At 35.3% G+C, this 13,973-nt stretch overlaps 1 protein-coding gene across 3 annotated transcripts in view; it reads left to right on the top strand.

Moving 5' to 3' along the window:
* The window catches only part of LOC6504933 (GAS2-like protein pickled eggs), a 70,877-nt gene that overhangs the window by 52,773 nt on the left and 4,131 nt on the right, over positions 1-13,973 (top strand). For all 3 annotated transcript variants that reach the window (XM_014904386.3, XM_044716779.1, XM_001966575.4), the window contains 4 exons: positions 8,921-9,117; positions 9,680-9,798; positions 9,862-10,148; positions 13,856-13,963. In XM_014904386.3, coding sequence (XP_014759872.1) covers positions 8,921-9,117; positions 9,680-9,798; positions 9,862-10,148; positions 13,856-13,963 — 711 coding nt within the window. The remainder of the gene's footprint in view (positions 1-8,920; positions 9,118-9,679; positions 9,799-9,861; positions 10,149-13,855; positions 13,964-13,973) is intronic.

Below are 13,973 nucleotides of genomic sequence, written 5' to 3' on the forward strand. Positions count from 1 at the left end.
AGTGTCGCTGACTAATTTGAGATGTTTGGGGTGTGAGTTGATTTTGGTTTGTGGCCCGTGGAGTGCTTTTCAAGTCAACTTGCAAATTACCATTCTAGGGATGGTAGGAAAAAATAAAAACGAGAAAAGCTATTTCAACAAATCAGGGAAGTTTTGAGGCAAATAGCTATTGATTAAATACTCTTAAGATTGCTTTTAGAATAATAAATTATAATTAATCTTACCTGCCATTGTATTATGTAATTAGAGGATGAATTACATAGTCTTACGTCATTTTGTATTACGTTACGTTCTTGTTTTCATAACTTAACGGGCCGTTAAGTTTAAGGGGGAGACTTCTGCAGGCTGCAGCTCATTTATGAATTATACTTAAAAACTCCATGAAAATAAAAATTTGGGTATAAAAATATGTGAGGTTGTAATTAAGTAGTTGCTTACAGGATGTTGATCCCAAAAACTCGAAAACACTTGTAGTTTACCTATTTTAAAGCAATTGATGATATTTTTATAACAAACATTATCTTTAGAAAATAAGTTTAGTTTTTCTTTATTAATTAACTTATAAATCATTATTTTATAAACCAAAATATGAAAAAAACATATTTACGCACTAAGAAGTAAACAGAAAGAAGAAGAATGTTAAGAGAGAGAACGCAGGATCAGCCAAGGAAAAGTGAAAGGGAGAGCAAGCTCAACTTTCCAATGTAAGACTTTCAGTACTGTTTTCAACACTGATCCAGGGCTGGCGCGTAAAAGAATAGTTTGAAAACTTAAATTTTTATCCGTTGTTAAAAATAAATTATAATACCTTTAGCAAGGGTATATAAACATCGTGACAAACTCACACACGATCGGTCTTCTAAATTTAGAAATCGATTTGGTAAAGGTCAGGAGGCGGGGAGGTGCCACAAAAGGCAACAATCGGTGCAACAATCTATACTCTTTTTGTTTCTTCACTTTTTTTCTGTGTGTCTGAGTCATGTGGGGCAATTTTTAGTTTGACAAAATAGGAGCTAATACATTAAGGAAGTTGTGAAAATTATACGGTTTGTTTTTAATATTTATTTTTGAAATTTTACTTGATAAACCTTTACTTGTCCATGTCCAGGCTTTTACCAAAACAATTAAGCTGAGAAATTAAGATAAACCGGCACGTACAGTTGATGGATGTCGGACTTGCACTTCAAAAGACAAGGCCGCTGGAAAAAAAGCCACCCAACTCCTTGAAATGCCACCCCCTTTTGTGGAAAATTCCCACGCACATCTGGTGCGTGAGTGATGGCCGCAAAAATACTTCTTTTTTTTTTCCAAAAAAAACTTTTTTGAAACCTCGCAAATATTGAAAGGCCGCTTAGCAAATATTTTTTTTTATATTTATATGTTTGTAGTGTCTTTTTGTTGTGTGTGGGTTGTCGTGTCAGTAATGTCAATGTGTTTTAAGCCAAGTCGCTGTGAGATCTTGCAGTCACGTTTGCTTAATAAAATTAATATTTACATATGTTCCGTATTTGCACACACACCGAGACACCGAGATAGAAAAAAAAAAATGGCCAAAAGTGGACAAATGGCTAAAGAGACCGGCATGGCCAGGCAATTTGCACGATCCACAGTACTACCCCCCTTTTTGGGTATTATCTCTATTTAGTTTTTTTTCGTGATCCATGATCCGTGATCCGTTTGGAGAAAACGCGAGACGCCAGCGGATGACTCACTTTTGGGCCGATAAGGATCACAATTGGAAATACAAACGGAAGCATTTCAAGATCGTGAGGAAATCCAGTAGAAAAATAATAATAAAGATGAGGATCAAGATCATTTCGCTTTGAAAAGAATGTCTTTTTTTGGCAATGCAACGGATGACGAAACAATAATCGTGATGTTATCAAGGAGCTAAGTCACATAATAATGTTTTTTCTTAAAAAAATCAACTTATAATTTAAAGACTTTAAACTTTCTGGATCTTAAGTCTTAGTGCCTCCAACCCCCTTTCAAAATAAGGCCAAAAAATCATTGACAAACAAAAACCAAAAACCTTAATGCTTTTCTCGTGTATCTCACTTTTAAGTTTAAGTTTCTTTTTAAAGATCTTTTTGCTTTTTTTGTAAATTTTTGGTTTTCGGTTTTTGGCAATTGGAAACAGGAAACACACCAAATCGGACAAATTGGACAAGCGCGACAAACAGATCTCGACATTTGTGGCATGTTCTGAGTCAAAAGTCGGTTTCCAGTCCGTATCTCTAAATCCATCTGAATCTGGCCAACTTTGTATCTTTGTATCTTACGGGGCAGTTGTCCTACACAAGAAACAAAATTTTCAAAACATTCTAAAGATATTATAAATAATTTTTTTAATCTTTGGGATAGTGTTTAAAAGAAACTTCTTGAAATACAAATGACATTAAGATCTAGAGATAGAAATAAAAATTGCAGAAATTTATTTTCTTTCTGTGGCTCACTTTTCTCTAGTTATAGACTCTAATTTGGCCAGAAACTAAATTCAAGTTTATAACTAAATATGCGCCAAGTTGGTAAAGAGAATCTAAGCCAAGTCTAACCTCGATTGCGTTTGCTTTTTGTGTTGTTTATTTTTATTTATTTTTTTTTTTTTGTTAACAACTTCACCCACATTCAAAATTCGCTTTGGCTTTGGCTAAAAGCAAAAAAAAAAGAAAAAAACCAGTTCAGTTTGGTTCAGTTTTTGGGCTTTGGCATCGAATTCTGCCACTTTTTGGCCATATCAGCCCATCTAACAGCCAGTTTTGGCCCTAGAATCGTAAATTTTTATTGTATTTTCATTTGCATATTTTATTTTCAAACAGTAAGTTAAAAAAAGGAGACTTTTAATTTTAATTTGCCTTATTTAATGGCTAATTAACCAAAAAACTTAAAGCCTTTAATTGATCTTAAAAATGTCTTTAAAAATGTGTGAAAACCTTACGTTTTTTTCGCATTTCTCCTTTTTTTTTAATTAAAGAAAAAATATGTTTCCCATGAAATTACTGAACTGGAAAAATAATAAATAAACAATAGCACCTTACTGGGTTAATTGGTTTTTTTTTTGCTTCTCCTCGAATTTCCACAAACACACTTGTTAATTTTAAATTTAATTGACAAACGCCAGACGGAAATGTGTATTTCTGTTTTTGGCTTAAATAATTATTTAAGGCATTGTTTTTTTTTATTTATATATATATATATATTTTTTTTAATATTATTTATTCTGAATGATGTCATCGATTCTGTTCGAGATTCGATTCTTCAGGGTCGGTTCAAGTTTTTTCCCACACAGAGCAATAAACTTAAAACCAGAACGCCTTCTATGGGTATTATGGAAATACCGTTATTAGCCGGTCAAAAAAATAAAAAAAAGAAAAAATTGAAAAAAAAAAAAAGATCAAAAGACCTCCGAGAGCAGGTGAGTTGCAAACGGAAAAAGATCGATCATTGTTCTACGGTTTTTTTGTGCAGATTCGATCGATCCATCATTGCCATATTGCCATATATGCGATATTATTCATAGATCTATAGTTATACATTTGATATGTGGGTAGGAAGTCATCGCATTGCCAGCAATAGAACCTTGAACCCCAAACCCAAAAAACACAAAAGACAAAAGACACAAGACGAATGCCGAATGCCGAATGCCGGACAGTTGGCTGATTTTTATTCATTGTTGATTTTTTGATTGAACAGCTTCCAGTACAGCATTTCGGGGTTGTCTTCTATGGCCAATATCGATGCCAATCAGCAATTGGCAAAAAAAAACAACAACAACAAATCAGTCGAAACGGCAGCAAATCCGCTTAGCCAACTCCCTCTCTTGTTACTTTTTTTTCGAAATGGCCAAAATAAGCCAGGCGGCGGCATCTGTTTGTAATTTTAAAAATCAACAACTGTCTGGTACAGTGAGACTTCCTGAAAAGTTATTGTTATTATTGGGAGTATTTATAAAAATTATTTCTATGAAATATAATAGTCTTATGAACTTTCTTATACACTTTAATATAATTTAATATATAATAAATAATAATCTTATAAGAATTTTTGTATATTTTTTTATATATAATTATATTTTTCAAGTCAGAACAACATTTTTTGTGACAAAAAGTTATAGTTTTGAGTCAAAACTTTTGACTTTAAAATTCTCAATTAGTTCTTGCTTTATCAACATTATAAGCTTATAATTTCGAATACTCTTTTAAAAAACTCTTAAAAATATAAATTTGAAGAGAAGTTTTCTTGTTTTCATTTTTAATTTATAATTATTTATTTTTGAAACTTTTATTTAAAATTTTTTTCTTATTTTTTTCAAACAACCAAACCTCCATAACTTTCATAACCAAATTAAACTTAAATAATAAATGCCAATTAATGTCCAATTTGTGTTTTGATTTAAAAAAAAAAAAAAACCAAAATCCACTTGATGAGTTTTGACTGTATTTTTGTTTTATTGTGATTTTTTGCAATGTCATTTTATTTATTATTTTTTGACTGGCTGCTGTTATTTCTGCTCGCTTTAAATTTTGTTTTATTTAATTTGCCATTTGCGGAAGCAAAAAAATAAATAAAAAATTATTTTTGCACTGACTGCCGTTGACTGAGCCGCCTCTGCCTCTGCCGCTGCCGCTGCCTCGATCGCAGTTGACGCCCGCGCTTACGGAACCGCGCCGGTGTTACGGTATAATGCGACAGTTGCAGTTTATTTTTATGCTTTTTTTCTTTCCCCACCCCCGTGCCACCACCTCCCCCCACCCCCCGGGCAATTGCTTTTAGTAGTCATGTAATGTTATTAACGCCATATTGACACACATTTTGCAGAAAGCAGAAAAAAAACGAGCAAAATCTAAGCTAATTACGTGACGGCAAACGTAACCGAGCTCGTACCTGTACCACCTCTGTGTGTGTGTGTGAGTGAGAGAGTCTATAACCCCTTCACGCACATAGACAGGGGTGGCTGCTAAAAGGGGGGTGTGGGGAATCCCCACTGGGGATAGCTTAAAATTCTAAAGAATGTAATAATTTATTCTACGCAAAAAAGTAAAAATAAAATGTCATATTCTATTCCCCCTTTCTAAATATATTCTACCCCTTTTTCGCCTACTCCCATCTCTATTCTGTAGCCTCCTCTTCTTCTTCTTCTTCTTGTGAATCTCATCGTTTCCTTGACGGAGAAATGCTTTCTTCTTTGGCTTTTCTACCTGTATGCTTACATCGCTTCATCGTCACGTATTTGTGATATGATTGTGGGCGTTGCGGTGGGGGGCGTGGTCAGTGTGGGCGGTGGGTCAGAGGTCGACCCACTTTTCCGGCTCAGAAACCATATGGATAAGACGCTAAAGAAGAAGTGCAAAAGGAATAGAGAGACAGAAGAGACGGAAGAAGAGTCTGAAGTCATGTTAATTGCTTCGACACTTGACTCTTAAGGGGGCGGATGCGGATGCGGATGTGGATGCGGATGTCAGGGCACTGGGTTAGTTACTGCTTTAATTTTTCGAAAAGTGTTTAAAATTTGTAGCATTCTTAGGGGAAGTATTTAAATCTTAAAGAAGAAAGGGCATATAAGTAGGTTGTTATTCATAAATCACTTATATTTATAAAGAAATCTATATTTCTTTAAAAATAAATTTTGAATAATAAGTGTATAGTTTTTTATACACGAATTTGTAAGATTTATTTATTTAATGACGGAAATTCATACATAGTTTGTATTAATTTGTAATATGTTATTGAATAAAAAATCATACATGTCGTATACGTTATTTTTAGAAAAGTTTATTAATTAATTAATCTTAAAAGCTTATTATCTTTATAATATTATTCTCATAAATTTCATATCTTATATTAAATCCTAATGTTAAAATCTTGAAAAAGTTTCCATATTAGAATATCTTTCCCCAGAAAATATCCCACATGTCGTATACGTAATTTTATTATAAAATGTTTGAAATTACTGAAAATGTTTCTTTTTAAACAAAGTCTTAGATTTTCTATCATTTTAGAAGTAAAAAAGAATTATTAAAACAAAAATTTAATTACTAAAAAAAAAGAAATCTAGAGAAAAAAATCTTTTTTTTTAGATTTCCGTTGATATTTTATTCCGTTAGCCAATATCGATTTATCAATGCAACCTGCACTTGCACTTGCCTCATCGGCATCCCAAGAAAAATCCAAAAATAACAAAAACAAAATCAAGAAAAGCAAGCATAAACAACAATAACAACAAATACAAGAAACAAAATACAAATACAACAAGTGGCACGTGCTCTGGCTCTGGCTCTGGCTCTGTTGATGCAAGAAAGTTTTTGATGTCATAATAACCGTTGCCACGACAATCCGCTTCCACCCACCTATTCCCCCCCCTCCCCCCTTTTTTTTTAAAAAAAAAAAAAAAACTGTCGAATTTCGAAAGTGAAAAGGCGATGCTGCATCGAGATGCTCCCCGGCTTCTGCCGCCGCAACCGCGATTATCAAATATGCATGTGTCAGTCCATCTCTGTCACACCATTCCAGCCACTCTGAATACATTATTCAGAAGAGGAAGAAGGAGAAGCTCAAAAGGAAGAAGCAGAAGATAAACAAACACAGTCACAGTGCACCCAAGCTTAGAATAATAGGATCAGTCTTGCAAAATAAATATTTAGGCAATAATTGTTTTCCTACTTATCTTACTTCTTCTTAAATATATTCTTAATAAAATTATAATTTAATAAAAACTTCCATCACTAATCTTGTTCCCTCCACTATCAACAACTTAAAAGCTCCGCTTCGCTGCGGTTCTAAGCTGCCGCTGTTGCTGCTTCTGCCGCTGCCGCTGCCGCTGAGCTGCCATTAACCAAAGTGAAACCAAGGCCCATAAGCAGCTTCGTGGGCAGCAGCGCAAGAGAGAAGAAGATGAGAGTAAGCTTTAGTAGCTGAGAGGGGAGGGGGCTTATGGAGAAGATGCATTTGACGCCTCTGGGCGGCCGAAAAGTGTTGTGGGCGTCGCAGTCGCAGTCACAATCGCAGTCGCAGCCGCATTTGCAGCTTACCTTGCAGGCGGCATGATAAGAGCTTACAGAAGAAGAAGAATAAGAGGGGCAAGGCAAGGAAGAAGAAGATGCACAAACAAAAGGAAATAGCTAAAGTGCGACTCTCAAATGCTCTCCAAACAGGGCGTATGAGTAATATTTAATAATACGCTACTTGGGTTACGTGTCGTATGCGTAATGTTTGGTTAAGAATTTTTTTTTTTTATTTGTTTAAATTTTTTAATAATTACAGTTATTATATAAATATATTTTTTTATCATTTTTGAGAATAAATATCTAAAATACTCAAATAAAAAAGTTTGATTAATTTTTAAAACAAAATATTTTAAATTAAATTGCATCAAATGAGTAAAAAAAACAAATTTTAAAGACGATTTAAACTTTTTTTAAAGAAATTGTAAGGAAAGATCTAATTACTAAGAGGCTTACGTGTCGTATGAGTGATATTTGTATATATTGTTTAAAAAATGGAAAAACAAATGGAAAATATATATTATTTATTTTAAATGTTATTTATTAAAGCTATTACATCTTCTTTGAACTAAAAAAAATATTACCTGTAATTATGCAATAAGATACGTGCTTAAAAATGTGTAAAAAATGTATTTCCGCCAAGAATCAGACACCTTTTTTTGCATAAATATTCGCAATTAGTACCCCCTCAATATACCCCCTTAAACCACTCCCCCTCCTGGCCAAAAGTGCATCCTTGAGATAAAAAAACGTCAGCAGAGCGTCATCAGCGTTGTTGTCGTTGCGGCGGGATGCCCTTTTTTGGGGTTAGGGTATAATATGGTGAAGTGAAACAATAAACACCAAATAAAGCATTTGTCAGAAAAATAAAATAAAAATACAAAAAAACAAAAAGAAAATGATGAAGAGGAGAGGCGTTGCACGATGCCGAGCCGAGAGAGATATAATAATATTGTTTAAATATTAAATTATTACAACAAAGTGTGCATAAATGAATATGGAATTGGGACTCAGATTCGAATTGGAAAAATGGAAATGCATGACACGTCGGGCCACGATTGCAGTTCGCCATATAGCTATGGCTATAACTTTGGCTATATCTGTTCCTGTTATTGTCTTTTTTAATCATTTTTTTTCGTATTATTATTATTTTTTTCTGTAGCTTTTGTTTCATCTCGCCTCGCCTTGAATGGCGCTTGGTTTTGGTTTTTGGCTTCGGATTTTGGCCTGGAGATCTCAAATTGCAGATGATATAATCCCAAACGTCAAATGTGCCAAAACGAGGCACTTAACCTGGCCAAAAGCATTTAAAACAGTTAAGGAAATGCAAGTTCTTTAAAAAGAAAGTCATTTGCAAAAAATTACATTAAAAATTTATAAATTACAATAATAAATTAATAAACACAAACTTTTTAAATGGTTTTTCGAAATTTATTAATATCTAAAAACCTAGAAATACCTTAAATTCCTAATTTTTTTTTATCAACCCAATTATCCTTAAAATATTCAGACTCAAAAAAAAATAGACTGAAAAAAAGGAGAACAGCAACAAAGTATGGTCTGGGACGTTGATCGTTCGGCGCGTGTTGCAGGTTGCAAGTTGCAAGTTGCAAATTGCTAAATGGGCGGCAGCTATGATGTGGCAAGAGATTAAGGCGATTGGGGATTGCTGGGAGGCAGGAGGGCGGGGAGGTGAACAGCCTAAAAAATGCCGTGCTAAATTCTTTAGCTGCTTAAAAATAAATCGCTTTTCTAGTTTTTGTATTTTTGTATTTTTGACTTTCACCCGTTGGGGCGCCGCGCCGGCAGTCTTGCGACTTTTTTAGAAAATTATATTTCTGCCTCATCTCGTTCCTAATGTCTCCTATAATTCTTATTTCTTATTTATATTTATCCAAATTTTTTTTAATTTTTTTCAGCATGCAAATTATGTGCGACAGGCGGCTGAGGACTATTTGGCGCGTCGGCAGGCGCGGAACAAATCGATGACCCGCTCGATGACCTCCGGGTTAGCGGGTCCGATCCTGGCACTGGGAAACGTCCACTACCTTCCGGCGGCCAAGAGTGGCACCTTCTTCTCTCGCGACAATGTCTCCAACTTTATAACCTGGTGCAGGTGAGTTTTATTTTTAAGATTTAATATAATATAAGACCTGGGAGTTGGGTTTATGGAGGTGTTTCAGAAAGTTTATGGCTTTAAATTAGGAAATAAAAGAGTAAGGCATATTTTTACTATTTTCTGATATATGGAATAGCTAAATATATATTTTTTTTATAGTTTTTTATAAATTTTTGATTCTTATTACTCTTTATAAAGTGAGTAGAAAAGAGCCTCTAACTTTGACTCCCAAAAATGTGAAATTTAAAGCAAATCCTTAGGTTTAGTTCTTTGAAAGCTATAGTTTATAGTTGACGATTTTTGTTCATTCTTTAATATATAATGAATAATACTTTTAATAGTGTTTATGCAAAGTTTCAAGTTTATTCTTTGAAATTCAAGAGAACAAATGAGAGCTAAGGCTCTTAGTTTTAAGAGACTTGAGAGGTAATCCCAAGCAAGAATTTCTATATTTTATTAGACAAGAAACTTCTTTAAGTAAATTAAATATAAAATAAAAGACCTGTACTTATTTATTACTATTTTTTGTATAAATTATATATCATTTTTTATTTAACAGAAAAAGCCTAAAGATCATCGAGTGCCTGCTGTTTGAAACAGATGACTTGATTATGCGGAAGAATGAGAAGCATGTGATTCTGTGTCTTCTGGAAGTGGCCCGCAGAGGAGCCAAGTTTGGTGAGTTTTAGGATAGAATATAAATTAAAATAATATATTAAATAAATATAAAATATTTAATAGGCATGCTGGCGCCCATGTTGGTCCAGATGGAGCGACAAATCGATCGGGAAATAGCCGCCGACATCAAGGCCAATAACTCCTCGGAGAGTGGCACCCAGACGGAGGCCCTTAACTCTGGTGGCAGTACCACCACAACCACGACAATAACCACCACTACGGTGGAAACGGATCTGTATGACGACAGTGATGACTCGGATAACGAGGACGATGCCGACGAGAATCCCATGCTGATGTACGGACCTCAGCCCCAGATAATCACCAATGACTTGAAGAGTTTGGATGAAATGGTAAGTGATAGGGGTTCTAAAAGGGTTTTTTACTATTTTTATTGTAAGTTTTATATTTTTTTAGTTAGTTTATTTTTGTGGGGATTTCTGATGTCCATTTTTAGGCATGTCCAATTACCAAGATGGTAGTTGGAAGGGAGTAGGACTTATAGACCTTAAAGTTAGCTAATTATATATTACTTAGTTTTAGGATAATTTTTGGGAGTTTTTTTAGGGGGGGGTACCATGTTGAGATGTCAAATTAATTTGACAAGACGCTGACGATGTGCCAACAACAATTACAATTACAACAATTGCAATTGTCAATGTAATTGCATGTGTGATGGCAGGCAGCAACATGGGGCATCAACATGGGGCACATGAGCACAACAAGGATGAGGATGAGGATGAGGATGAGAGAGGTTGCAATGGAAATCATTGACGGCCAAACTAATGAAAGCCATGCAAACATTTCCTCACGCCGCCAGCAACACACAAGCAACACAAGCAACATTGGCCACAACAACATTCGACAGCTAGAGGATGGATGGTCACTGGATAGATGGGACATGGACCTGGACATGGTCCTCCTCCGCCATCTCCTACTCCTACTCCTACTCCTCAAAAAAGAAACAAAAAAATCCACTCCAAGGCAGCCAATCAATTTGTGCAGCCACAGCAGGAACAGCAACAGCAACAGTCATTGCAACTGCAACTGCAACTGCAACAGCAGCAACTGAAGCAGCAACAGCAGCAGCAGCCAAATCAGCAAATAGCCTCAACAACTTGTCGAAAATCAAATGATGTGCCACCAACAGCAGAAATGAAAAAAATAACAAGATTGCCAAGTTTTTAATAAAAAGGCACAAGTCTAGATACTCTTTCAAGCAATTCTTCATAGGAAGGAGCAATTCTTCCTCATTTTAAGTCTTAAAACAAAAATTTAAAAGCTATATACTTTTTTAAAATAAAAGCTATAGTTTATAGTCATTAGATCCTAGAATTATATAATTTAAACTGTTCCAGAACAAAAGTAATGAGGTTTTAAAAAAGAGTTCTTTCCAAACTAAGACAGCATCTTTTAATGAAACAGAGACTCTAAGGTGAGAGCTGAGATTCAGAGCCTTAAAAAATTATATAATTGATTCTGTTATTTTATCTAAAAGCTATAGGTTATATTCATAAGATTTTAGATCTAAAATTTGTTAGTTTTTATAATCTAACTTACAATTTAAAATAATTTTTGCCAAAGTAACTTTCTTTTTCTCAAAGAAGAAACAACTTGTAATGGAATAATTGAATATAACTTAATTAATATCATATAATATTCATCTAAATAGCTTATCCTTTTCCAAAAATAGTATAGTATCCTTTTTATAGAGCATATCAAGCCAAAACCAAAACCAAAATCCAAACCCAAAGACAGCCACGATCATTTGTCGACTCGAAAACTCTGGAGCTCCATCTCAAACTGAAAACTCTGGCACGTCCGCATAGCTAAACTGAGAGAAAATAGGGATAAGAAAATATAAAAAATATATTAAACAAATATATTATAAATATAATATTTTATAAGTAATTTTTTTAATATTATTTTTAAAAAAAGATTTGCCAAGAAAGTGAAACAAATACAAATGAAAGTAACTATTCCAAGAGGACTATTATGATTTTAGATCTATTAAAGAGTGATTGTTCAAAGGATTGTAGATAAGATAGGATACAAGGATATATCATAAGATAAGACTTAAGAAACTCAAGTTAAATATTTTATAAAAAAAATCCTACAACTTCTTAAAAAAATGTATATTTTTAAGCTTAGAATGAGAAATTTCTGCAACTGTATGTTGTCTGTCTTGAAGAGCCAAGTTGCTGCCGCTTGTTGTTGCTGCTGCTGTTGGTGGCATGCGATTTATGGTTAGGCCAGGATCACATCGCCATCCCCATCGCCAGTGCCTAGCCATGGCCAGCTAATCTCGTATGCGTCAGAGTCACGCCGATCCCCGATCTCTGGCAGATCGCTGCCAGATGCCTGCATCCCAGATCCCAGATGCCTCATGCCTGATGCCTGATGCCTGATGCCTGATCGCCCCCCAGCGGAAAGATTTATTGTCATGTCGATGGTTCCAGCTTGGTAGCTTGCAACTTGGAGTCACCACCACTCGAAGAGTCAAGCTGGAGCTGGAGCTGGAGCTGGAGTGGCTGAGTGGCTCCACCTGGGCACGCATCCCAACGTCCCAGAGTCGGTTGGAGTTGCAAAAGGAGTTGCACAAAGTTCAAAAGGTGGCAAAGGTGCGTTGCACGCTCCCCACTCCAGACTTGCAACAAACTACAGTAGCAATGGGCCAAAAGTTGCAAGATTCCAGATGGAGTGGGAGATTGGGAAGATGCTGATGGAGCCAGGGCCAATATGCACTTGAAGAAAAATAAATCAATTAGCCACAGACTGAAAAACAAAACAATTTTTAAGTAAAATCTTTGAAAATTTAAAGTAAAAGTCATATCCTGAAGACAGGCTTTCTTGAAGAAGAAAATATAAACAAATACAGACCTGGTCATATTAATTTATATAATGTGACCATATTTTTAAAAGATAATCCATTTCTTTTAAACTAGACCTTCAAGGCTTTAAACCTTATACTACAATTATATCATGTAGAATAGCTTTTGAATAACTTACATAATATGTTATATTTAAGGTTATATTTATTATAATAATATGACCATATATTTTATATATTTTTAGATTTCAATTACTTATAGAGAGCTTATTTAAATACCTACTTAGAATATATATTTCTAATAAAATATCTTCAAAATAAAGCCCCTTTTGCTCCACTTGCTTAAAAACCTTATTAACTAATAACCACCAACCAATTCAAGCCCCTGATTTCTCTCAGTGTTGAATGAGACCCAAGTCGTCATTTGTTTGTCTGTTGCCGCCCGCTGGGACGGACAACTGATGCTGGAACTGGGAGGCAGGCAGGCAGTCAGGCAGTGAGGCAGTCAGGAATACTGGACTGGTCTTTCTGGCTCCCATGGCCCCCTCCTGCCTCTCCCTAGGGCAAGGGTAAGCTCCAAAATCCCAGATGCCCCCGCACCCACCGCCCTCCTCCGGCCTGGTCAATCCTGGGCTCCCATGAATCCCCCTGGTACAAATCATTTGTTTGTTGGACAATGGCAGCGCGTGAATTTATGCAGTGAAAAACTATTTGGTGACCCCGATGATCGTCGCTGCTCCTTCTGCTGACCCCTTTCCCCTTTTATTTATTTTTTTCCGCTGGCTTTCCTGCAACTGCAACGGCAACAAACAAGAAACTGCCACTGCCACAGAAGTCGAGGGAGTTTGTTTTGAGTTTTTGAACTGATCGTGGGTCAGACTTATGCAATGGTTCGGGGTCACCCCAGGAAATGGAATAGTGGAAGTGGAATAGTAGGATTTTGGTTACAAAAGACAGAACAAACTGCAATTAATTATACAGTCATTAGACTAACCAAAGTGGGCTTAACTAATTGCCAATTAAATCTGAATAATGAGAAGAATCTGAAAGCTGTCATCAGTGGGCAAATAAGGGAGGTCTAGACTGTAATAGATGCTACAATGTATCATGAAAATAGGTTCTAATTAATATTTATAGATTCAATTATAATATATTACTAACTAATATAATATATAATATTTCTAGAAGTAAAACCCACTGTAATGTATCTTCTCTTTCCTCCACTTTCAGGTCAGGGATCTGGTGGAGAAGTGCACTTGCCCCTCACAGTTTCCCATGGTCCGAGTCTCCGAGGGCAAGTACCGCATCGGCGACACCAAGGTTCTCATCTTTGTGCGGGTAAGTCAGC

The sequence above is a fragment of the Drosophila ananassae genome, chromosome XL (assembly GCF_017639315.1).
Source record: "Drosophila ananassae strain 14024-0371.13 chromosome XL, ASM1763931v2, whole genome shotgun sequence".
NCBI lineage: Eukaryota > Metazoa > Arthropoda > Insecta > Diptera > Drosophilidae > Drosophila > Drosophila ananassae.